The 26,071-nt window shown below is 32.0% G+C and overlaps 1 protein-coding gene across 1 annotated transcript; it reads left to right on the top strand.

The window, feature by feature from the left end:
* The first annotated feature begins 1,024 nt into the window (after positions 1 to 1,024).
* LOC111711521 (TBC1 domain family member 19) lies at positions 1,025 to 25,046 on the top strand. Its single transcript, XM_023485898.1, has 19 exons — positions 1,025 to 1,086; positions 1,721 to 1,845; positions 2,112 to 2,223; positions 3,036 to 3,119; positions 3,341 to 3,362; positions 3,860 to 3,927; positions 4,050 to 4,139; positions 4,824 to 4,910; positions 5,208 to 5,294; positions 8,039 to 8,092; positions 8,507 to 8,608; positions 10,384 to 10,476; positions 11,196 to 11,293; positions 11,526 to 11,630; positions 12,305 to 12,386; positions 13,908 to 13,975; positions 17,891 to 17,978; positions 23,610 to 23,700; positions 24,228 to 25,046. The coding sequence occupies exons 1-19, from the start codon at positions 1,027 to 1,029 to the stop codon at positions 24,308 to 24,310; spliced, it is 1,599 nt and encodes a 532-aa protein (XP_023341666.1). The 5' UTR covers positions 1,025 to 1,026; the 3' UTR covers positions 24,311 to 25,046.
* The last annotated feature ends 1,025 nt before the right edge of the window (positions 25,047 to 26,071 follow it).

The following is a 26,071-nucleotide window of genomic DNA, read 5'->3' as shown; positions in this document are numbered from 1 at the left end:
AGTGTGGATTCTCATATCAACATGAGAACCATTTGTGGTACAGTTAACCACAGAACAGTATCGCATGATGCTCAAAATTTACTGTCTACTGTTTACATACCCCAGAGCTGTGTACACTGTATATAAACAGATGCCGCAACCCGTATTTTCCTTTGTACTGTATGTCACTACATGATCTATACCTAACACCGATTCCCTTCTGTCCCTGATCTCTGTCCTTATTACAAAGACGACAGATTACACCCCTTGATGTAAGTAAATGAAAGTAGATTTAAAAACTGTTGTTTTTTATATCAATGTAAGTAAATGAGATTAGATTTAAGAACTGTTTTTTTTTATCTCAATGTTAGTAAATGAGATTAGATTTAAGAACTGGTTTTTTAATCTCAATATTAGTAAATGAGAGTAGATTTAAGAACTGGCTTTTTTAATCTCAATGTAAGTAAATGAGAGTACATTTAAGAACTGGTTTTTCAATCTCAATATTAGTAAATGAGAGTAGATTTAAGAACTGGTTTTTTTAATCTCAATGTAAGTAAATGAGAGTACATTTAAGAACTGGTTTTTTATCTAAATGTCAGTAAATAAGAGTAGATTTAAGAACTGGTTTTTTAATCTAAATGTCAGTAAATGAGAGTAGATTTAAGAACTAGTTTTTTTTATTTCAATGTCAGTAACTGAGAGCAAATTTAAAAACTGTTTTTTTTAATCTCAATGTCAGTAAATGAGAGTAGACTTACGTACTGGTTCTTTTAATCTCAATTTCAGTAAATGAGAGTAGATTTAAGAATTGGTTTTTAATCTCAATGTCAACAAATAAGAGTAGATTTAAGAACTGGTTTTGTTTTGCCAAAGACTCAAATTTTCACATTTTTAATTTTTGCAATCTGAAAATTTGACATTGTGGCTATAGAACTCGATTCTTTTTACTTAAATCATTGTCTCTTAGAACATGATATATATTACACTCACAGACCAATGAAAATGGTTTTTAGAATCACAAATGTTTTGGATTTTTAGAACAAAATGACATCAAGTAGTTCACATAATAAGATGATTTCAGAGTTTCTCTCAGAACAGATTGAGGTAATTTCATACAGTGAAACCCTGAGTAACGAATACATCGGAAGAATTTATCAAATGTCGTCTTGAAAATTTTTCAATGAGTTTTTTTACGATATTTCGTAAATTTCAGTATTTGCGAAAATAAATAAATAGCCATGAATATGCGGGAACAGTTTGAAAGAGTTTCATATAAATATAATCATTTAATTAAAAAGCTAAATATCTGCAACATTCCATTATCAGAAAGTGAAGAATACGACATTTGATGAATTCTTTCGATATATTCGTTATTAAGGGTTTCACTGTACTAAAGCAGTAAATCATTTGGAATAGAGCTGCATAAAACTTTGATTGAATCTGAACAAAAAAATCATCGACAGATAAAGGCTTAAGATATTTCAAATTATGAGTTCTGTCAGATCAAATAATCTAAGTTTGCAATATCAAAGTTTAACACCACGAGGTTGTAAATATAAGGATTACAAAATTAGAGTTTGTTGCAAAAATCAATTCCTTTGGCAACTTGTTAAAAAAATGTTTAAGATTGCCAAGAATGCAGGAACAAGACGAGAAAATTTATTATAAATTGTACTAATAATATATAATATCTAAAAAACTGTTAAAATACCTTTTTAAAATCTCATCTGTATTTTAGACCCAGGACGTGTACCCTGAGTTGGTTGATGAATTACAAAAACTGGTTTCGTCTCCACTTGTTACAGAATCAGAGTTTCCAGCGACATTTCTTAAATGTCTTGGCTCATCAGGAATAGAAACTAAGTATTATTAACAATTTGTTACTTTTACAATTACTACAAGATTAAGCTGCTGGATGTTGTTCGTGAAATAAAAAATCGAATTTTATTCTAAGTCATACAAATATATATGAGCGAAGAGCTTTATCAAATAGATTATTATTATTATTATTATTATTATTATTATTATTGTTATTATCATTATCATTTTTATTATTATTACTACCATAATTATTATGACAACTAGAAATTACGTCCAACTTCCAAGTTCCACATTACTTTTATTTACAGGTTGAAAAACTGTGTGTATCATTTGATGCGAAGCAAGGGTGTGGAGAAATGGATTCAAGAATTAACAACTGGAAGACTTAGGGAACCATTGGCTTATGTGGCAAAAATACAGGTAGCACAGGGGAGGACAATTCCAAACTGCGTTTTGGCTCGGAAACTATGGAAAATATGAACTGTTTGAAACTTTTGTTTCCTGTAACAAAGCTTTATATTCAATACATTTTCATTTTTCACCTAATAATCTGCAATGCGGCGGCCACCATCATCTTATAGCTGACGTAAACCTGTTTTAATGAAAAATAAAAATCTGGTCAATACGTGGACTAATATGCAACATATTTTAATCACAGCGCTACATATTTAAAAAGTCGACGCGACAGAAAAAAATTGCATCATATTATGAAAGTCTCCTTAAGTTTGAGCTGTCATTTTTAAAGTATTTAATATTTTCTAAAAATATAATTACTTTTTTAACAAACACTTTTTCCATTAGTAAGAAAATAAACCCTTTTAACAATACTCTACCATAAAGAGAGCTTATAGATCTCTAAATTGAAAAAAATAAACTTTTTAATTTTAAAATTTTAAGAAAGTTTTATTTTTTGACATGGGATTGCCAAAAGAGCAAAAGCCTAGCAAGTGCAAGGCTTCAAGGGGCTGTAAGGTTAATTTCATGTGAGCCTCTATGCATAGATCAATAATTTTGAAGATATTGTTATTTTTCTAGGTTAAAAGTGTTTATTTCTGATAATGATTTCCTGCATTAGAAATGCGCAAAACATTTTTGTAGAAAATCCACATTTAGAAATAATCAGTTTTCAAAATCATAATATTATAAATAATTCTTAATTGATGAGACTTGAAAGTTCCTTTGAAAACTACTGATGCCTGAGTTTTATAAATGTATGTATTTGTTTTAATTAGGCTCAATGGGAGAAACGGGTTTTGAAGAGCTTGAATTCAATGTGTATTGAGCTGGGTCAAACATTAGCTAAACCACGCTGCCAGGTAGCATTTACAGGGGTCCCCAATTTAAAATGGAGTTGGAACATTTGAATATATTTACCATTAATATTAAGTAAATCATGATTAACATGTTAATTTTACCCCTTTTAAACAATATTTACAAAATGAAAACATTATTTTGGAAACCTGTGTACAAATCTTAAAAAATTTAATTATCAAAAATGACATGAAATCAACTTGATTAACATTTTTTATGTTTCTAGGTGGAACAGCAAGAATATATAAGTAAGTACTAAGTATAACTTCGAAAGTAAATATTCTTAAATTTTGAAATAGATAACTTTCACAATAATTAAAATTAATTTATTGTTTTTTTTCTCCCTTTTAAAATAAAATTCCATACAAAAAATGTTAAATAAAAAATCAAAGAGCCGTGACCCCAGAGCTAGATAACGACAACAGACTCTTTTAATCTAAACGCGATTAAGCGCCCAATCCGCAAAAAAGAATTTATAAAAGAAAACTAAATATATAGAAAAGTAATAAATAATAGAAAAATATCAACCTCTCACTCACCTCTGACCCTTTAGTAAAAGTAAATTTAACCTAAATTATGACCGCGTTGCTTGTTGCAATGGCTAGTCCATTTAAGTGTCTGCTATATTTACTCAATGTCCGGGCGATACGGTACAAACTGGGACCGGAAAGGTTGACCCGGCTCGGAAATTCAAATGTACTACGGCTGCCTGTGCTCTCCTCTATATATGTATATTTATGGTCAGGTCATTGGGAGGATTTATCAGCTTTGGAATTAGAACTTTCTTTATTTCGTCCTGTTTATTCATCTAAGGTTAAGTTATTTATCATGTTTTTTTTAATCATAAACATTTAAAAATTTTTAATTTTTAAAGAAAATGCACAGATTTTTGAAAAACATTTTGCCGGTTCTTTATGCAAAAAAAATGTGTGAAGGATTTTCTGGAGGTTATCAGTCAGGTGCATTCTCCCAACCAGAATATTCAAGGAGCCAGGGGGATGGGTCAACCTTTCGGACTAATCCAGGTACACATCTATCTATCTATCTATCTATCTATCTATCTATCTATCTATCTATCTATCTATCTATCTATCTATCTATCTATCTATCTATCTAACTTTCTATCTATATATCTAAATATCTATCTATCTATCTATTTATCTATCTATATATCTATCTATCTATCTATCCATCTATCTAACTTTCTATCTATCTATCTAAATATCTATCTAACCTTCTAACCTTCCACCCTTATCATTTAACGACACTTTAAAAAGCTCGGGAATTTTGAGAGATCTCTTAACTATCAAATTGACATTCTGAATACAGGCTCATTGGAATATCTTCCATCATATGCACTTCTTAATAAATGGAATAAACTGCCACTGGATTTAAAAAGAAGGGCCTCGTCAGGGATATTTTTAAAAAAGTTTATTAGAAATGTTATTTGACGCCTACATCTCAAAGTGCAATACACCCTCTTGTTATTCTTGCAAAAAATGAATATAGAACTTTGTAGATTTTTGTACATCTTATTCTGTTATATGTACTAAACTTTAAAACTGAAAAATCAATTATTTTGTTATGCTGCACCTGGGTCTCTCTAAATTTGACTAGAAACCCCTGACTTATTATAAATTCAGGCCATAGCTTGGAAAAATTTCACAGTTAATTCTGTTTGCTCAGATGAAAACTTTTGAAAATTATAGATTCAGCTTGAAACAGCTGATTTGAATGATTTAACGGAGAAGTTTCATGACTTAAGTCTGGCACAACCCAACCTGGGCGTATTACAGGTAAAGTTGTGAACCAGAAATGGGTATTTTTAAAGCTTATAACTCAACAGGACAACTTTCTACTAATGCGATTTGTTAGTGTTTAATAAAAACCGATATTACTGTACTGTACTGTACTGTAGTATAATGTACTGTTCTGTACTGTACTGTACTGTACTGTACTGTACTGTACTGTACTGTACTGTACTGTACTGTACTGTACTGTACTGTACTGTACTGTACTGTACTGTACTGTACTGTACTGTACAGTATTGTACTTTACTGTACTGTACTAAACTGTAATTTACTGTACTGTAGCCTGATGGTCGAGCTGACCAGCTGGAGCAGGAGATCTACCAGCTGGGTCTTAAAGTTCTAGACAGGAATCATGCTCCATTAGCGCAGGTGATAGATAGATAGACATACATTTATATACATATAAAAATATTTAGGTTTAATTCCATAACTAAAGAACGGAAAGTATAAGCTTAAATGTTAAGGTTAGAGGAAGACGAAAAATAAAGTAAAAATTATAAAGTAATCTAATTAGATGGTTCGGAACATATTTCTCAAAAGAAATTTCTCAATAAATCAATGCTAGAAACAATTATTTCGCTTTCATTATTACATTAAATTTCCTATTTTCTATGAATTTATTCGCAGATTTCTGCAATTTCTTGAAATGTTGTCTTTTCAATAATAATTCCAGAAAATCTTTTTGAATTATGAGAAACTACAGGGTGTCCCAAAAAACATGGGAATTCAGTGACGAATTCGATATCGTCTTTTCAGATAATTCTTTGATTTAGTATAGTGATACCTACTGAGAAAGCTGTAATCTGTAAGAGTTTCGTCTGCTATGTTTACGTTTTGTTTGTTTATGTTTTGACTGCAACCGGTTGTACTTAGTAAAACAAGAAAATTACAGTGTACAAACAGAGTAAACTTGTCCGTCTTCACTGTTCATCTTGCGGAGACATTATACACACATCTTTGCAGTCTTTTACCTTTTTCATTAAATAAACTTTAGCAGACATAATAATATTATGGCTTTTGAAATTAGGAATTACAATGCTAATTCATAACAACGACGATATCGAATTCGTCACTGAATTCCCATGTTTTTTGGGACACCCTGTAGAATAATGAGAAAATAGATACTAATAATTGAACAAGATTAATTATTTTTGATTAAAGATTAATTTTTAATTTTTCAACCTGTTCATAAACAACTAATTAGTTTACTGTAGAATTTTTCATACATTTTTGTCGTAGTTATCTAATAATTAAAAAAACAATTCTGAAAACGTATCCACCCAAAAGTACGTTTTTGAACGTCGACTTTGCGCTTAAACTCAGGATTTACAGATCTTTAAAAAGTTTTATATTTCATAAATGAATCCTAAAGAATTTGTCTACAACACTTAATACTCAGTTCAACTACAGGGTGTCCCAATAAACATGGGAATTCAGTGACGAATTAATTATCGACTTTTTAAATAATTCTTAGATTTAGTACAGTGATACCTACTGAGAAAGCTGTAATCTGTAAGAGTTTCGTCTGCTATGTTCACATTTTGTTTGTTTATGTTTTGACTGCATAAGGGTGTACTTAGTAAAACAAGAAAATTGCAGTCTACAAACAGAGTAAACTTGTCCGTCTTCACTGTTCATCTAGCGGAGACATTATAGACACATCTTTACAGACTTTTACCCTTTTAATGAAATAAACTCTAGCAGACATAATAATATTATGGCTTTTAAATTAGGTATTACAATGCTAATTCATAACAAAGACGATATCCAATTCGTCACTGAATTCCCATGTTTTTTGGGACACCCTGTACCTTACAGACCTGCCGGTCTGTCTCTTTAAGAAATAACACCAGTGACCTAAATTAAATCGTAACTTTAAGCTAAAATCAGTTAAATATTTAAACCCCTAAAAATCTCGTAGTTTTTTTTTTATCAATTTCTATTAATTAGCCACGAATGATAGAATAGATTGATTCGCTGGAAAATGTTGCCGAATGGAGCAACGCTTGTGCATACAATTTTCAGTTTGAGGCTCAAGGAGTCAAATGAACATGAGACATATAGGGTGTCCCACGAAACATGACAGTTGGTGAAAAGTTTGTTTTTCTTCCATAGTTTGTTAAGTTGTTTGAACCCCAAGAGAATCTATATATAAATTTGGCTTGTCTGTCTGGGTGTCTGTCTGTCTGTTTGTTTGTTTGTATCCATTAAACGTCAAAACGGCTGAACCGATCAGGCCCAAATTTGTTGTGGGACCACAGGGAAGGTTTATGAATGATAAAAATTTAAAAAAAATGTGTTTTAAAGGTTTTCAATTTTGTAAAAAAAATTTAAATTCTTGAAAATCCGCGAATTTTTTTTTAAAAATCCGCAAAATTTGTCTCTTCTTTGTTCACAATTTAAATAGAAAGTGGGCGCGAAGCGCCCTAAAAGCCTAGTATAATAAAAAATGTCATGCCAGCCACATTATAGTAAAATTGATTTCAAAGTAAAATAAAATTGATTAAAAGATTTTTTAAACAAAATAAACTGCAAAAAAAGTCTATAATACTTTATACTGTATATATGGATGAAGAAATTTCAATTCACAAACTGTCATGTTTCGTGGGACACCCTGTAGCAAATCAAAGTGAATAAATACTAAAGTGGACCAAACTCATAGTTGGATGACGACATTTTATGTCCCAAGTATTTAGAAATATGTATATATATATATATATATATAAATTAGTCTGTATACGGAGTGTACAGTACAACAGAAGCTGGACTCCCTTTGTTTACAAACACAGACTTAGAATTTGTTTCTGAAGACGACATTTACATGGGTCTTTAGTCTATTTTTTCTAGTCTTTACTTTCCAAACGAAATCTTTTCATGAAATTATTTCCAAACCAAATAAAACCTTATGGCCCAACTCGCCCAACCTGTCGTCGTTTCCTTAGTCTGTTCCACTTTAGTATTTATTCACTTTGGTAGCAAATTCACTAGTCGAATTTCACGGTAAAATTATTTGCATTACAAAACATCAACTACGCATTAGATTGCTTCGATGTCGTCTTCCTATTCCACAGTGTCATGGGGACAGTATAATTAATTTGGATTTATTTTCCAAGGAATACTTGAAAAGAGGATGTCCTCACAGTTTAAGAGGATGTGTATGGGCTCAGGTATTTTTAAATGTCGTATTCGGAAAAATCTTGAAAAAATGTCGCCTTAGATATAGATTTTTAATATAGGGTTACACACAAAGGATGGGGCATCAGCGACGACTGTACAGAATTTCCTGAAATTCATGAATCCTTGCAACTGTACACTTGTTTGTTTTCATTGATAAATCATTTTATAACCCAATTAAAGACAATATTCAAGGCAGAACTCATAATTTTACAGTTTTTACAGTTTTTACAGTTTTTACAGTTTTTATAGTTTTTACAGTTTTTACAGTCTCATTCTTAATGGTTAATCTATGAGTACCTCAGTACTGGATTAAAGTTTCAAAGTAAAAGAATTATAAAAGTTAGTTTGCATATTCACCATAACCATTCTACAAGCTTTTGTCAATATTTCTATTTTTTGTATAGGTATTAGGATGCGAGATCATAGAGAAAGATATTGTGACCTACAATGAATTGAGAGAAGCTGTTATATCTACAGATATTATGTTGGACAAACTCATTATAAAGGTAGAGATTAGTTTTCTTGATTTCTATGTTTGAAACAGATATTGGGATTTGGAATCCATAAAACAGTGGACTAAGAAGACGACATTTATACATTTGGTGTTAGTTTACACCAGGCTTACAAGTTAATTGCAAATAGGTTGTCAAGTGCAATAGATGGCAACAGAAAAATCGACCAACTGCGCACAACGTCATATGTGTCAAATGAAATTTCCAAGATTCGGTGAAGATAAATGTCGTCTTTGTAGGAATACATAAAAAATATTTACAACTCAAAATTAGATAGAGTATTTTACTTTCATTTGGTGGCTTTGATTTAAAATAAATAAAAAAATATGTCGTTTTTATCAAAACAAATCACACAGACATCCATATTGCGAAATTTAAATATAATATACATTTTGTCTCACAAAACAATTTGCAGATCCAACATTTTGGCTGCAACAGATAACTTACATAAAATGTACGAAAATTTGTGAATTTTTTGGTTATTTATGAACAAGTGAATATATGTAAAAAATCAAAATTTGAAAAATCTGGGAAATCAATTTTTCGGTTCATACTCCATAATTAAAGAAGTGATTGTGATATAAAAAGAATGCCTGGAAATAACTGACAAATCGAGATTTCGAATGTTAACATGATTGTGAACATTTAATTTAAAATTGTTCCCTCAGTACCCAATACCCCTACTCCAAATTTTTGTTTGGGACACCCTGTTTATAATATATATCTACATAGACTTTCCAATAATTTCATAATTAAAGCACTTTTGAAAATTTTTATATATTTCGTACGTGTTCCCAAAAATAGTAAAATACGACATTTGAGAAAAAATTTAATATCCTTAGAAGACGACATTTCATTAGAAAATTACCGTTTCTTGTTGCCTGTTTTTCCCCTGGATCTGGGGGTTTATCCTTAATTAGACCTTTCCAGAGCACTTCTCCAAAGATATCATTAAACATTTCTGAAATGTGTTTTAACGATATACTTTCGAATTACAATGTTAAAAGGTTATGTACAAAATCAGTTTCAACCCCGTCATTAAGTCTATAAAACGTTAAATGAAAAAGTGTGAAAACAGAAATAAAGAACACATAAAATTGCACTAATTTCACTAAAAGATAAGCTCTTTAGTCTAAAAATATCACTTTTATTTATAGTTTTGTCAGCCAGAAAATTTGAGTTGACACTTATGACGTTTAAACAGCTGTACTGAAAGTGTACGCATTCTGTGTTGCCGTCTATTGTACTTGACAACCTATTTGGTTAATTGAAATGTATTGGTATACGGGACTATAAGCGTAGTTTCAAGTGACATTCCATGCAAAGATGACAATGCCCGATTTACTCAAAATGTGTTTATTTCTGTGAATTTCTACATTGTTTCTTACAAGAAAGAATTTTCCCAAGTCACTGTTATAAAGAAACCATAGTTAAAACAGTTTAATAATATAATACAAAAAACATGCATATCTAATTCATACTTGATCAGACAAAGCTTTTAGAAGTACTGTTGTAAATCAGGCATCGTCATCTTTGCATTTAGGGTCACTTGAAATTACGCTTACAGTGATTAGACACACTCAAATTGCCGCGTTTCTTGTTAATTGGATTATTCAAAACAAAAAGTCGTCTTCCACACACTTACAACTATGATGCTTTTCAAACTTTTAAAATTCGAACTTTCGAACTTAATCGAATACTATTCGATGTATCGAACATTCTAATATTTTGATATCAGTATGAGAGAATTGGTTAACGTTTATTTTTAGGATATTGAGTTGAATGCTGCAAATGATGATCAATATTTTATATTTGATGATATGGTTTATAAAACTATGCTTTGTTTCAGTAGAGATACCCAGGTTGGTTGAAACATATGTTTTTTTTTAAATTGACTTTTAACGTAAAGTACACTGGCCCTTTATATTTCAAACAGTACGATTTTTACCTTTTTCTGAGCAAAATAAAAGTTTTTTGTCTGAAATAAGATAATTTGCAATTGACGTTCTCTGCAATATAAAGAACTTAGAATTGTGATTTTATGCAGGAAAGGCAACGCACGACATTGATCAAATTTATATATTTTCAGAACAGAAAATTGTTAACAGTCCCTTTGAGGTTCATATTTCCTCTTTCCAAAATTACATGTAAATTAATTACAAAAGTGATATTATTATTATAAAGATTTATTCACACACAAAGATATAAATACATAAATGGTGTAGTTTAAATGTGTTTAAATAAATTTTTGAATATATAGCTTTACAAAAGAAAAAAGAAAAATATGCAAAATTATGTACAAATAGGCTACATGGATCATTATTCATTACATAATATATTTATCAAATCAGTTATTACGTAATCATCGAATCGATCCTTCAGCATATAAATTATTCATTCTTGTATTTAAAAGTTCTTGTAAAACCGGAACTTTCCATTCATGTTCCAATGGGACATAAAAATATTTTATTTGTTTCTCAACTAACATTACTAAGATCAGAAAAGTTAATAGAACAATCATTTGCAATGGAAAAAAAATTTCTGCCAAGAAATATTTTTTATTTAAAAAATATTATCTCAGGTTGCTGAAATGTTCTCTTGCGGTTCAGCTAATCCCCCCAAAGGAGTTTTAAGAGGTAGAGGAGGGCTCAGTGAAAACCAAGTACTATACCCTCCCAGGTAAAAATATTATAAAATATTTTGCATTTTTGTTATGGTTGGTTTTTAAAATTTACTCAAATTGATTTAAAAGTGAACCGACGCCGATACTTTTTAATCTTGCTAATTAAATATAGGTTTTATAGGTTCAGCCGTATCTGGACTTCTTCTTTTTTCACAGCTTTGTGTGTCCAACTGTATAAACAATGTAGAATATAATCAAGGGTTGCTTTATTCCAATTTAATATTTTAGCGGTGTGATTCCGTTCCATGGGATGTCAATGTTCTGTGCACCTTTCTCCTACGTATACACTGACCCTGTACAGTTGTACTTCGCCTTCAGAGCTATGTACCTTAGGTAAACCCTCCAGTATAGTAATTGTATGAAGTCGTCTTTGATTTCTATGACGTTTAGTCTGTATTTACAACAAAAATTTTCAGATCGTAAACAGTTAAAGATCAAGATTAAGATCTAAAACTACTTTCCTTTTGGTTTTCATTTTGGTAATCATTCTGATTATCATTCTGATTATCATTCTGATTATCATTCTGATTATCATTCTGATTATCATTCTGATTATCATTCTGATTATCATTCTGATTATCATTCTGATTATCATTCTGATTATCATTCTGATTATCATTCTGATTATCATTCTGATTATTATTCTGATTATCATTCTGATTATCATTCTGATTATCACATTCTATAATGTCAAAGGCTGTAAAAAAAACCTCTTATCGTTTGTAACCTTGTTTACAATGCAGTATTCTAAAACTTTTAACTCTAATTATTTTTTATGTAGATTGACATTTTTATCTTCACATATAATTTTGATAAAATTAAGTTTAGTTTACGGTTAAATTTATAGACACATTGCCCATAGTCAAACTATGAGTTAAGGTTTGTTCCAATTTTTTCAAAATTGATTTCCATTGTTGGAACTTTTTAATTTTTTTTTAAGATTAAAGATTGCAAAAATGCAATTGTTCAATTTAAAGTTTTTTTTATTTTTTTCATATTTTTTTCAGATTCTGGTTCCGACTTCATCAGATATCCTCTCACCCCCAATCCATTCTTGGTCTATGCGCTTTATTCGAGAATATTCTTCAGGTTAAATTCTATTAGACGCAGTTTCAAGAGTGATTGAGAAACCCTTGTTTTTCGAGCTAAGAATTGATTTTGTTCGATTGAGGTTTTGCTATCAAAGCGAAAGAAAATGACAATAATTTTCTCATTATGACTCAAATAGAGGCTAACGTGTACTGTAGAGAATTGAACCTGCATCTTTTTTCATTGAGAATCAGTTGAAATTCCGTCGATATTTCCTTTAAAATAAATCTCAAAACTGGAAGGTGTATAATTTCCACGTCAGATTAAAGTAAATTGCATAAAAGATTGAAATCTTAAATGTTTTCACTTACAACTTTTCTAAAGGAAGTGCTACGAGAAGAACAAAAATGTTTTGACTTTCTTTGAATTTGGTTTTCTAATACTGTGCGTAATATCAAAACTAGAGAAGCTAAGAGGTAGTTAAGTCGTATCAGTATTGTCGTCTAAATTTGACAATACAGGGTTACCCCAAAAGGATGAAACTGCAAAGACGACCGAAAGCTCTTAAAATATGACAATTTCAAGTTCAAGTTAAGTCTTCTGTCTAAAATGTAGTATTTTTTTGGCTTATTTAATGATTTTTCAAAGTTGCAGTTGCAGAGGATCGTGAATATAAAAATACAGAATAACTATTTATACCACTGTTATTTGGTTCGCAGTGTTATAAAGTTTTTGGACAGAAATTTTCTCTTTATCGAGAAGGTTTAAGCCTTTTTAGATTTAATTTTGTCCCAAGCTTTAGCAAGCGACAACATATATTCTAAAAATTTAAGTCCGAAATCTTTATGGCACTTCGTGCCAAAATAATAGTCTTTTAGGTAATTTTATGAAACGTTTGTGTACTTGTCTTCTATCAATGGCTATTTCTTTAGATCAAATAAGCTTTGAAACAAAGCAGAAGTAAAAAAGAGTTGATTTTAATTTTATTTTCATTTCAAAATTATTTTGTAAATATCCTAAATTTTTTGGAGAAAATCCGGGAACTAATCAAAACTTTATAGCACACGTGCTGTAATGTACAGCTAATTTAACTTTATAGAACGATGATTACTTTATAGCACGTTTATTATGAAATATGAAAATTTAAAATATTCCACTGTGAACTATAAGTAAGGAGGTGGTTAAATTTACCACTACGACTTTGTGATTTCGTAGCTCCTAATAAGCTTTGATTTTACGCACAAGTACGAAAAAAGCTAATTTATCATATCACATAATAAAAAAATTAAACATTTTTGTTCTTCACTATAGCAGGAGTTATGATATATAAAGTTGTAATCTCTGTAATCTCCGAACATAACTAGGAACCGCTTAACTGAGTTTCCACACACTTTTGAACTCGGGCGATCCACGGGAATGTTTGGTTTTGAGATTCTAAGTTAAATGGGTCAGTTTTTTACCCAAAATTTAGTTTCCCGGTAAAATTTTCTTGTGTCCAAGTGCGGGCAAATATCGGGAGTACTTAAACGAGTAACCTAGGCAGCGCCGCTGGTTCTCAAGGTATAGTACATTCTATTTTAGCGTCATGAACCCGAGCTTTGGTCACATTTTCTGTCGATTGATGTCCAGCCAACTAGAGTAGTTTTCAGGTATCTATATTTATACTTTGCTTATCCAGCCATCTAGAGTAGTCTTCAGGTATATCTATATTTATACTTTGCTTGTCCAGCCCCAACTAGAGTAGTCTTCAGGTATATCTATATTTATACTTTGCTTGTCCAGCCCCAACTAGAGTAGTCTTCAGGTATATCTATATTTATACTTTGCTTGTCCAGCCCCAACTAGAGTAGTCTTCAGGTATATCTATATTTATACTTTGCTTGTCCAGCCCCAACTAGAGTAGTCTTCAGGTATATCTATATTTATACTTTGCTTGTCCAGCCCCAACTAGAGTAGTCTTCAGGTATATCTATAGTTATACTTTGCTTGTCCAGCCAACTAGAGTAGTCTTCAGGTATCCATATTTATACTTCGCTTGTCTGTATAATTGTTTCTTTATAACCGATAAACGTCAAAACGACTGACCTGATCGGGCCCAAGTTTCAGAGGAACAGTTAAAAGCAACTAAAATTATTTTTATAATTCATGTTAAATATATAAACCAGGGAATGACCCACAAAGGATGTAAAGACGACCTAAATTACATTGAATTTGACAAGTTCGGGCCTGTAATATTCTGGCAGACGCTGAACTCCAACCTTCGAGTGTGCGAGGTGGGGAAGAATTCACTGCCGCACTGGATTAAAAGCATGATTAAGGGGGGATGACATTTGTAGATCGAGATTGAATCCTAGCCACAGCGCTCGGCCCATAAAGTGTCATAACTTAACCTAACCCGTGATATAAATAATAATAAAAAAAATACTAACTGACAGAATTAAAAAAAATTTGCCTCTTTGTCGCATTTTTTAACCGTTTGTCGTTTGACCCTGTGTCGTTTGACCCTTTGTCGCATTTTTGACCCTTTGTCGTTTGACCCTGTGTCGTTTGACCCTATGTCGTTTGACCCTGTGTCGTTTGACCCTGGTTCGTTTGACCCTTTGTCGGTGAATCTGAAAAATAGCTGGATTTATTTTGAACATGCGCCAATTCGGAAAGAAAAATTCGCCAAAATTGGAAAATGATATTGGCCTCCCCCCCCCCCCCCCCCAACCTTCCTCTCATGAGAACTTATTATGCAATAGTTGATATTTATTTATGTTTTGAAAGTTCCACCATACAATATGCATGGGAATTTATTTAATATTTTTCAAGTCCTTAAAACGATTTCTTGGATTTCACTCTATCCATTAAAACTTTATCATTTTTGGAAAAAAAATTGTCATGGACAAAAAAATGTTACTTTAAAATCTTTTTAACCCTATAGTTAGAAAAAGTGTACGAATGTAAGTATGTATGTAATATGTAAGTAATATCCTCTGGTCATGTAACACCTTAACAAGGTATTGATAATCTGCTCTCCAATTCTGGGTTCAATTTTAAATGTATTATACAATTAGCAATTAAAATACATATATGTTGCCAAATATCCAAATAGAATAAAGAAGTAGAAGGAGTAATTGCTTCAAAGGAATTGAGTTTTTGCAACAAGCTTACATTTTCTAACCCATATATCTTTGCAACCTGATGATATTTCTAACTTAGACTATTTGATCTACCAGAATTAATATTTTGAAATATCAAAGGTCTAGGAAAACGGGTTGCTAAGTTATAGGAATTAGAAAATCTGAGTTTGTGGCAAAAAATCAATTCCTTTGTTGTCATAAAAACTTATTAAGAATAAATATTTTTTACGCAGTGCACAAAACCAGCTAAAATACAAATTTCACTTATCATATGTTTTGATTCTAAAATATATCTTTAAAAATAGGGGTGGTAACACTTTTTGACAAGATGGGGGTTTATTGCCCCCCCCCCCACAATTTAAAGGGACTGTAAGCGTTATTTCAAGTGAGCCTTTATACAAAAAAGGTCATTCCCAATACCCAACAGTACCCGGCCTTACAAGCTTTGTCTTATAAAGTATGAAATAGATATTAATGTTTATGATTTTTAAAACTAATATTTTTTTAATTGGGGTTTCTTAGCGAGGTTATATTGTATAGAGTGATGATGTACTTAATCCTTTACAAATTGAATAGGCCATGAACTATACCAAGAGCGTACTGCATATTTGTTTATTATAAGGAGATTCTGGCCTAACCTATAGTATATCAATATTATTTCTCAAGAAGGGGAGATAACTACGCTACATCGATATCTCGAAATCTTTGCACAATATAAACGTGCACCATACCTTGCTATACCTTGAAGAATTGAGAGAAATGAAGAGGTTAAGCACTGATCTCTTTTCAATGTCCTAGATAGTAGCGCAGAACCAATGTTCTACGTGAGTCTTGTTCTCAAGCATAATGTGTTTTTGTTCCATTTGAAACTAAATGCTTCTCCAACAAGCTTTTTCATGTTTAACACTTCTTGTTCTGGCGCCTGCTATCGTCACGTTGGCCGTGTAGATTATTAACTACAGAGAGAAAAGGAACATGCAGGAAGGAACCATCAATGTTCCTTGCCAGTATGTACCTCAAATATATCGTATTCCATAATTGCGTCGGCTAATTAGCATCAAGACGACATAGTTTAACTTCCATATTGCATACATTGACATTATACCATTGTTACATAAAAACTTTATAATGCTTGCTCAAACTGACTTTCCTCATTAAATGCTCAAATTATATGCAGACGACTCTTAAAAAAATCTTCGTCACCGACTAATTATATGCAATTTATTCTCTACACTTTCATTGTTGCACTCCTCAATTTGTATGTCTTGCAGGATCCAAGTATCCCAAAATCCAAATTTCTAATTAAAGGAAAAAACGATAAAATGTATCCGTATGATTTTTTATTATTTAGTTTAAGAATATATGTACACGATAGTATCGTAAAATAGTTGTATTAAATACATGTGAACAATTTTGTACAATTGATATAATCTCGATACGGAGATAATAAATATCTAGATCTCAAAAAAATATTAGTAAACAGTTGTAGGTCAGTACAGCCAACTGAGCACACAGGTAGAGAACTCTCATCCCCCCTGGGGTTTCTCTACAGTTGTAGGTCAGTACAGCCAACTGAGCACACAGGTAGACAACTATCATCCCCCCTGGGGTTTCTCTACAAAAGTACTTGCTCATTTCTACTGCAGGAAAACATTTAGGAATTTTAACACTTTTAAATTAAGAAAACTGACAATATTTTCCATATTATTGATCAGAGATAAAGGTTTCAAGAGGGAACAGTATAGTGAATCTGGCATTGACATCTTTGCCTTGAGAGTCCCTTGAAATTACGCGTACAGTCCCTTTAATCTATTATTTCATTATGTCCACCTGGTAATCAGGGTTGGATTCTAGCAGGGGGGATAGTATCTGACCCTGAAATATTATTGTTACAAAGTTTACCGCCGCGCACGATAGTTCCCACCAGGCTCCGTGAAGCGCAACCGATTTTAACAAATCAATATTGAATAAAAAATCAGAATAAAAATTCTGTCAACTTTCTGAATTATTAGTTATGGCAATAAAAAAAGTATTTTTTGGGTGGATTTTTAATTTTCTCCACAGAATTGCATACAGAGCAAAAGTTTAGCCCAGTTTTGATTATAAATATATCAATTCAATGACAATACAAGGTTTAAAGGTACTAAGCCGCATAAGAAATAAAACAGTTCAGTAATGAATCTATTTTTAGATTTCTAGGTTCCTCGGACCCTCTGATATGATATAAAAGGTTCTGAAATGTTAAAACCGATTTGCCACAAACTAAATTTTCTAATTCAAATATCTTTGCAAACTGATGGGTTATGTATTTGAAATTTCAAACTTTGCTTCTCTGATCCAACATATTCCATAGCTTGAAATATTTAAGGTCTATGACATTGGTTTTCAAAGATATAGGGATTAGAATATTTGAGTTTGTGGCGAAGACTTTTTTGGTAGATGGATAATGAGAGGTTTCTCTGGGTACTTTGCTCCTATTCAGCTACTTTCTCTCTGGGATCTAATCATTGCCTACGATTCTATGGAGGTAAAGAGATAGATGGATAAATACAGTTGGACCCATAAAACTGTGGTTTATGAAGAAGATCGTTTAGACTCAGGTTATGGTTTTAAAAGTTCAATGAACATGAAACAAACCAATTGTGCGCCACTATAGTTTCAGTGTAAGTAAATATTTCCATTTACTGATAGGGCCGATAGAAGGATTCATAACTCTGATTGGATAATGAGATAGATAGAAAGATAAATGTTACCGCCATACTATTTCTATTGGTTCAGAATAGACAACAAACCTGATTGGATCAGGTGCTTATGGACTCGACATACAGAAGTGGTGCAGATTACGTCATTTTTCAGTGTACACACTGACCCGTTTATCTCATAAGATTTTTGAACTAATTTGCTTTATAACAGCCTCAAATACAGATTATTATTGATTTTATTGTCGTCTTCCTCCTTCTTCAGTTTTGTGGGTCTCACTATAGATTATATGGATATTAGACAGAATAGACAGGATAGAATGGATAGACAGGATAGACAGGATAGACAGGATACACAGGATACACAGGATAGACAGGATAGACAGGATAGACAGAATAGACAGGATAGAATGGAATAACCAATAAAATATATAACAAACAACAAAATATTGATATCTAAAAATATAAAGTCTAAGGAATTTCTGAATTTTACAGAGCCAGGTCCGCCCTGTTTCCATAAATTCTAAATTCAAACAAATGAATAATGAACAAATCAACTAAATTTTGTATGGTGTGACATAATCAAATCCAAGGTCCTAAATCATATTTTACAGTTTACAGTTTGCAACATTAATTAATCATATTCATATTATAAATCAGTTTATATTCTAAATGGAAATTGATTCTTTGTCACAAGCTCTAATTACTATATATTTGCAACCTAATATAATTTCTGTTAGGTGAAAAAATCTAAGATTAAAATATCAAAGATTAACACCATCATGCATGAGGTTGCAAGCAAAGATATAGACTCCATTCCGTTAATGTTGATGTTGGTTAATGTAGACCACACTAAAACTGAGTGAAAATATTAACTCCACCACTTTTAAAAATTACTACCTGAAGGGCCCGGCGTTGCCCGTGGAAATAAAAATGGAAGAAAATGGAAAAATAAATTTTCTTTTTTTAGCCTATTAAAACACCCCCGGCCACCCATGAATGTCCACAAAAAATGTCAGCCAAATTGGTCCAGCCGTATTTGGCCGGCTATACGCAACATTATTATATAGAATATTTCAGTTTGAGACTATGCTTATTCCCAATCATATCCAAATCAGTGAAGAAATAATCAACACAAAAAAGTTGTATATTGAAAAAAACAAATCTAATTCATGATGATGTAAAGGAAAGAAAACTTGCAAAGATCCTTGTTATTTTATTAAATATTTATTTATGAATAAAAAAAAGGTTTCCATGTCGTCTTTTCTGATTTACCTATCGGCAGTAAAATCCTCAGAGTTAAAAAAAAGAAATATTTGTTTAAGATCCTGGCATTGCTGTCCGGGGCCATTTTGAGCTGGAGAAAGGAAAACCTGTTCCGAGTCAGTAATCTTGCAGGAGTTGAAGGGGTTTTAGGTGAATAATCATTACACGGTGGACTAGGGTCAATTTGAATTTGGACCGGACCGACTTCTTGTACCAACCTTAATGACGCCCGGCAATTACCGGCGGACCCTATCTTATGCCAACTTGGTTTTAATTTTGATGGCGCGGCCAGACTTTTCACAGTACCCTTTATAACTTCGTTTGAAGACCAATATGAAAGCTATCGTCGTACTTCTTTCTGGAACATGTATTAAATATTAACGTATTAAATTTGAAAATTTTACTTTTTCGGGGAAATAATTAGATATTGTTCATGTTTGGTCAGAAAATAAGGATTTTTTATTGATCTTTGATAAGACAAAGGTTCAAAGTGACCGTTGTGAATCAGGCATGCCACTCTGTAAATGGTGAGCCAATCGGAATTACGGGTTATTATTATTATTATTATGGAGCTTCTATCTCCTGGAGCTTAGGTTGAAGACGTCCCTCCTCCTCCACCCCTGCACCAAGGAACTCTTAACAAGAAAATAATTGTTAAGGATTGCATGAAAGCCTTTAGCTTGTTTTATGCTATATCTTACATTTAGCTTATCAAGGCTCTCTTTGAATGAATTAAAGGACAAGTTTAATTCTTTTGAATTTGTTATGTAATTCAAACCAAAAAAAAATGAATGCACAAATCTCACCTGTTGCTGAACTTTTTGTTGCATCTTGCCTTGCTTGACCTGGGTCAACCTCATTCCTCTTCTGTTGGTATTCATTGGTGTTATCCTGGACAAATAAGTTCTGAAGACCAAAGAAACCATTGTTCTCCTTCTTCTCTTGAGTGCGTCTTCTTTGCTGTTGAGATTGCTGTTGCTGCTGTTTCTGGGGCTGATTTTGATGTCTAAATTCCTTTGACTGTTCATGATGATGGTGCTGTTTCTTCTTGCGATTTAGCTGAGGATTTTCCGGGTTAAGGTTCTGCTGTTGTTCAACTGGTGGTTCCTGTTTATCAATCCTAGGTTGGTAAGAAGGAAGATGTTCATTGGTGTTATCCTGGACAAATAAGTTCTGAAGACTATGGTGACTATAAAAATTATAGATAATTTCAGTTTTTCTTAACCTTAAAGATTTATTTTAGTTTTTTTTACAAAAAAAAGATTAGAACATTTCTAATTACCTCTGGGGGAGGAGGGAAGTGAATTATTGGTGGTTTCTCTCCAGAGTATACCATAGGACCACCGTACTTAACCTGAACATAGATTAATAAATATATAGACAATAGATAGGACCACCATATTTAACCTGAACAAAGATTAATAAATATATAGATAGGACCCCCATACTTAACCTAAACATAGATTAATAAATATATAGATAGGACCCCCGCACTTAACCTGAACATAGATTAATAGATATATAGATAGAACCCCAATACTTAACCTAAACATAGATTAATAAAAATAAAGAAAGAAACCTCATACTTAACCAAAACATAGATTGATAGATATACAGATAGGACCACCAAACTAGAACATCTATATAATAAAGCTCTTTGCTCATATATATATATATATATATAGCCGGCTAAACCGCTGGACCGATCATGCTAAAAAATTAAATTTATTTTCTTCAAATTCTAAATTTATTTTTTAAAAATCAATTTTTATCTTAAATTTGCACTTTTCTTCTAAATTAGATTTTTTTAATTCCACGGGCAACGCCTTTATTTAGATTAATCAAAATAAAGATAGGAACACCGTACTTAACCTGAACATAGATTAATAAATATTCAGATAGGACCACTAAACTTAACATTGACATAGATTAACAAATATATAGACAATAGATAGGACCACCATACTTATCCTAAACATATGACCACTGTACTTAACCTAAACATAGATTAACAAATAAAAGATATAGGACCATTGCACTTAATCTGGACATAGATTAATAAATATATAGATACTAGATAGGACCGTCCACATACTTAACCTTAAACATTGAATAATAGATATAAAGATAGGACCACCAAACTTAATCTAAACATAGATTAATAAATATATATAGATTTGAACCCGTTCTTAGCCTTAAAATAGATTAATAAGTATTTGGATAGGACCACCAGTCTTAACATATTCACATAGATGAATAAATATATGTAGATTGGACCACCGTACTTAACCTAAACATAGATTAATAAATATATGGATAGGACCACCCGTCATAACATATTTACATAGATTAATGAATATATCTCGAACATAGAATAATAAAAATACAGATAGGTTCCTTTAAATAATATCCGTCAGCTATATGCAAGTAGAGGTGAATAAGTGTCAAAAAAAAGAACTGAAAATTTACAATAAAGTTTTAAAAGTGTTTCTACCTGCTGCTGTGGCGCTCCATAAGACTGTTGAGGGGCTCCATAGGACTGATCAAGATTAGGTCCCTTGTCCCCCAATGAGACTCCAAAGAGGAGTCCCACTAATAGAAACTCTCGCTAAAATAAAAAATTAAAATTTAAAAGAAACAAGTTGTATTAGAGTTAATAATTATTAATATTTCTCTCCCCCCCCCCTCCATAACAATTTTCCCTTTTCTTCTACATTTTTATAAAATATTTCTGATAGAGAATAGGTCCTTGTATACAAGTATAGATTAGATCTACATTCTACACAGTTTATATCTAGGAATGTGATTTCCAGTATCTTTCAGTGAGTAGGTGAGTGAGGTAGTGATTGAGTGAGGGAGTAAGNAGGAAGTATATGAATGAGGAAGTAAGTAAGTAAGTAAGTAAGTGAGGGAGTAAGTGAGTTACTGAGTAAGTAAGTAAGTGAGTAAGTGAGTAAGTGAGTAAGTGAGTTACTGAGTAAGCGTGTGAGTGAGTAAGTAATGAAGTGAGTGTGTGAGTAAGTGAGCACCTAAGTGATTGAATGAACGAGTAAGTAAGTAAGTAATTGAATAAGTGTAAAAACTGTGTTTTGAACCTTAGTTTTAAATTAACTAAATAGATAAAAATTTAGTTTGAATGAAATATATTTAACCAAGTAATATTAAACAAATCAAACCAAGTTTGATGCTAAGAAAGTGAAACCCTGAAATTGTTTAAACCTCAAGGTTATCAATGTTTAGTCAAGTATGAAATAAAATGCGTTCACACACTTCAAACACCCCCCCCCCTAAATAATTCCCCTCCCCTACATAATACCCCCCATTTCCCCCCAATCTCGTATGAAATCTGATAAAGTGCTTTGAAAAAAATAAATTGACTAATTGAATTTGGATAGACAGGATAGACAGGATAGACAGAATAAACAGGATAAACAGGATAGACAGGATAGACAGGATAGACAGGATAGACAGGATAGACAGGATAAAACATATGATAAACCATAAACAAATCATGATATCTAAGAATATAAAATCCAATGAATTTCTAAATTATACAGCGCAAGGGCGGAGTATTATGTTTCCGTAGATTCTAAATTCCAACAAATGAATAATAAACAAATCAATTAAATTTTGTGTGGTGAGACATAATCAAATCCAAGGTCCTAAATCGTATTTTACAGTTTTTTTTCATGAAAAATTAATTAATCATATTCATATAATAAATCATTTTATATTCTAAATAGGAATTGATTCTTTGTTACAAGCTCTGATTTTCTAATTACTATATATTTGCAACCTAATATGATTTCTGTTAGATGAAAATGCATCATGTTGCAAGCAAATATATAGACTCCATTCCTTTAATGTTGATGTAGATCACACTAAAACTGAGTACAAATATTAACTCCACCACTTTTAAAAATTACTACCTGAAGGGTCCGGCGTTGCCGGTGAAAAAAAATGGAAAAAAATGAGTGTCCACAAAAAAATCAGCCCAATTGGTCCAGCCGTTTGGCCGGCTGTATCCCAATCATATCCAAATCAGTAAAGAAATAATCAACAACAAAAAAGTTGTAAATTGAAAAAATTCGAATTTAATTCATGATGATGAAAGAAAGAAATTTTTTCAAATATTTATTTATGAATCAAAAAAGGTCTTTTCTGATAAAAAGTTTAAGAAATAATTGTTTAAGATCCTGGCATTGCTGTCCGCGGCCATTTTGAGCTGGAGAAAGGAAAACCTGTTCCGAGTCAGTAATCTTGCAGGAGTTGAAGGGGTTTTAGGTGAATAATCATTACACGGTGGACTAGGGTCAATTTGAATTCGAACCGGTCACCGGACCGACTTCTTGTACAAACCTTAATGACGCCCGGCAACTACCGGCGGACCCTATTCTATGCCAACTTGGTTTTAATTTTGATGACGCGGCCAGACTTTTTACAGTACCCGGCACATCATAGGCGTAATTGACTTACCCACTAAATTAGTTTAGTGATATTAAAGGGACTGTCAACGTAATTTCAAATAAACCTTCACTAATGTCATGTTCGATACACACCAGTACCCTTTATAACTTCGTCTGAAGAACAATAAGAAAGCTATAGTCGTACTTTTATCTGGAATATGTAAATATTAACTTATTAAATTTTGACAATTTTACTTTTTCGGAGAAATAATTAGATATTGCTAATGTTTGGCTAGAAAATAAGGATTTTTTATTAATCTTTGATAAGACAAAGGTTTAAAGTGACCGTTGTGAATCAGGTAAATGGTGAGCCAATCGGAATTTAAATATTTTTATTGTTTTTAGGAGACCTGAACTCAATATGCTTGGTGTCTTTGCTACAAATCATGTTAAGCACGCATAGACCGGAGATGAATAAATCAAATTGATATAGTGGACACAGGGTGTCCCAATAAACATGGGAATTGAGTGACAATTTTAAGATGTCTGTAAATTGACTTTTTATTATAGTTCTATGTGAAGCCTACTTGGACGCCTATAATTCAATAAATGTTAAGTCTGTTGTTAATGTTGTATTTGAAAATTGTTGTATTTATATCTAACGTACAATTGTTCATTTTCACTCTTCATGTTGAAGAAATGTTGAGGCAATTTATATTTTATCTATTTTTAACACCTGTTTTCCCTGTTTTATCTGAAAATACAAAAAAACATACGTTTTCTTTATTAATCATGAAATATGTTAAAAGATGGAATATGGGAAAATATTTATTTTACTATTTTTCGATTTTTTACTCCAAGTTAAATTTTGCTCAAACCAAAAATAAATATATATATAAATCACTAAAAAAAATCCATAAAAATCTCTGTTATAGGCTACGTACGTCCGTTATAACCGTTTTTGTTCAACCATTTACTTTTTTCAACCATGATATATTTTGTTTAGTGTAACCTTAAATTATTTTATAAAATAAAAAAGTTTACTATTAATGTATTTATTTATAACAACTAAATAGTACAACGTGAAGGTAAAGATAGAGATTCGGTAAACATTCATAAAAGCAACATAAATATCAAACATTTTTGTCAATTAACTAAAATATAGAAAAACGTCTCTGTTTCCATCGCCAGGATTGTTTGGCACAAAAATTCACAACTTGCGAAAAAATATTTTGGTTTTTATTTTGATTCCGCGGGGTGGGGGTGGGGAGGTGGTATCTAAAACGCCAGTGTGTTTAATATTGAGAGGAGGTAAAGGGGGTGCATTTATGCGTGCGGTAAGAGTACAATGTGAGCCTGTGGGAATTATGTTTGTGTGTTTGTCCGCAGAACTATCTGTGTGTGTGTGTGAAGCGGTCAGTAATTGTAAGTAATATTTTCAAGGCCCCAACTCTCACTATGTATCTATCTATCTATCTACATGTCTAGCGTTGGAGAAACCACACTCAGATTTCTCCAATAGATGAAACCCTAATATATTCCAGTCTCCCCCCCCCCACCATCCTGAACATGCCCCCCCTCTACATATCCCAACCGGCATTAGCGTACGCATTCTTAGTTTTTGTTACTTTTTTGCGTTTACTGACCGCTTCAACAGTTCTTAAATTATTAAATTGAATTAGTTTTTATCTTATATATCCTCTGCCACTATTATCCCCTCCCTAGCCCCTAAAGTACCCGTAGTCCATCTTGTACCCTTAGCCCCCTTAGCCCCTGACGTCCACTTGTCTGAATTCCTGGATTCCGATAAATGCCAATTTTAAGTTAGCCCCAGGACTACATGGAAATTCCAGCCTTGAGATTTCTCTTAAGAATGGTATTTGTAGAAATGACAATGAGCAATGTGTACTTTTGTGCATATATGGTGAATTCAAAACCTCCCCCTATCCCCCCCCCCCTTACTTAGGGTAAATCAAGTCCCCCGGCCCACCACCATACTATTGACAATTAAACTATCAATCAATTTGAACTAATTTAAAATGGGTGATTGAATCCTTTTTTTGAAACAGGCTATGGTTAAAAATATAAATACAAATATTAACATTTAGTCTCATAGAACTTGAGACTATGGAAGCCAGGAGAGTCTAAAATTCAGGCTTTTAAAAGTAACCTACAACAAGATTAATTTTAAATGCATAAACTTTAGTCTAAAGATAACGACTATAAGCTATGTATAAAAAATACAGGAG

This window comes from Eurytemora carolleeae, unplaced genomic scaffold, assembly GCF_000591075.1.
Source record: "Eurytemora carolleeae unplaced genomic scaffold, Eaff_2.0 scaffold437, whole genome shotgun sequence".
In the NCBI taxonomy this organism is placed as follows: Eukaryota; Metazoa; Arthropoda; class Copepoda; order Calanoida; family Temoridae; genus Eurytemora; species Eurytemora carolleeae.
Note: the sequence above shows the minus strand (reverse complement) of the source record. Positions and strands in the feature narration are given on the sequence as shown.

Bases quoted from the DNA above. Each gene is read 5' to 3' on its own strand.
- LOC111711521 (XM_023485898.1), top strand. From the start codon at position 1,027: ATGACATCAAGTAGTTCACATAATAAGATGATTTCAGAGTTTCTCTCA. The intron at 3,120-3,340 runs GTAGCATTTACA...TTATGTTTCTAG, and splicing joins TAGCTAAACCACGCTGCCAG to GTGGAACAGCAAGAATATAT. The intron at 11,631-12,304 runs GTAAACCCTCCA...TATTTTTTTCAG, and splicing joins TTCAGAGCTATGTACCTTAG to ATTCTGGTTCCGACTTCATC.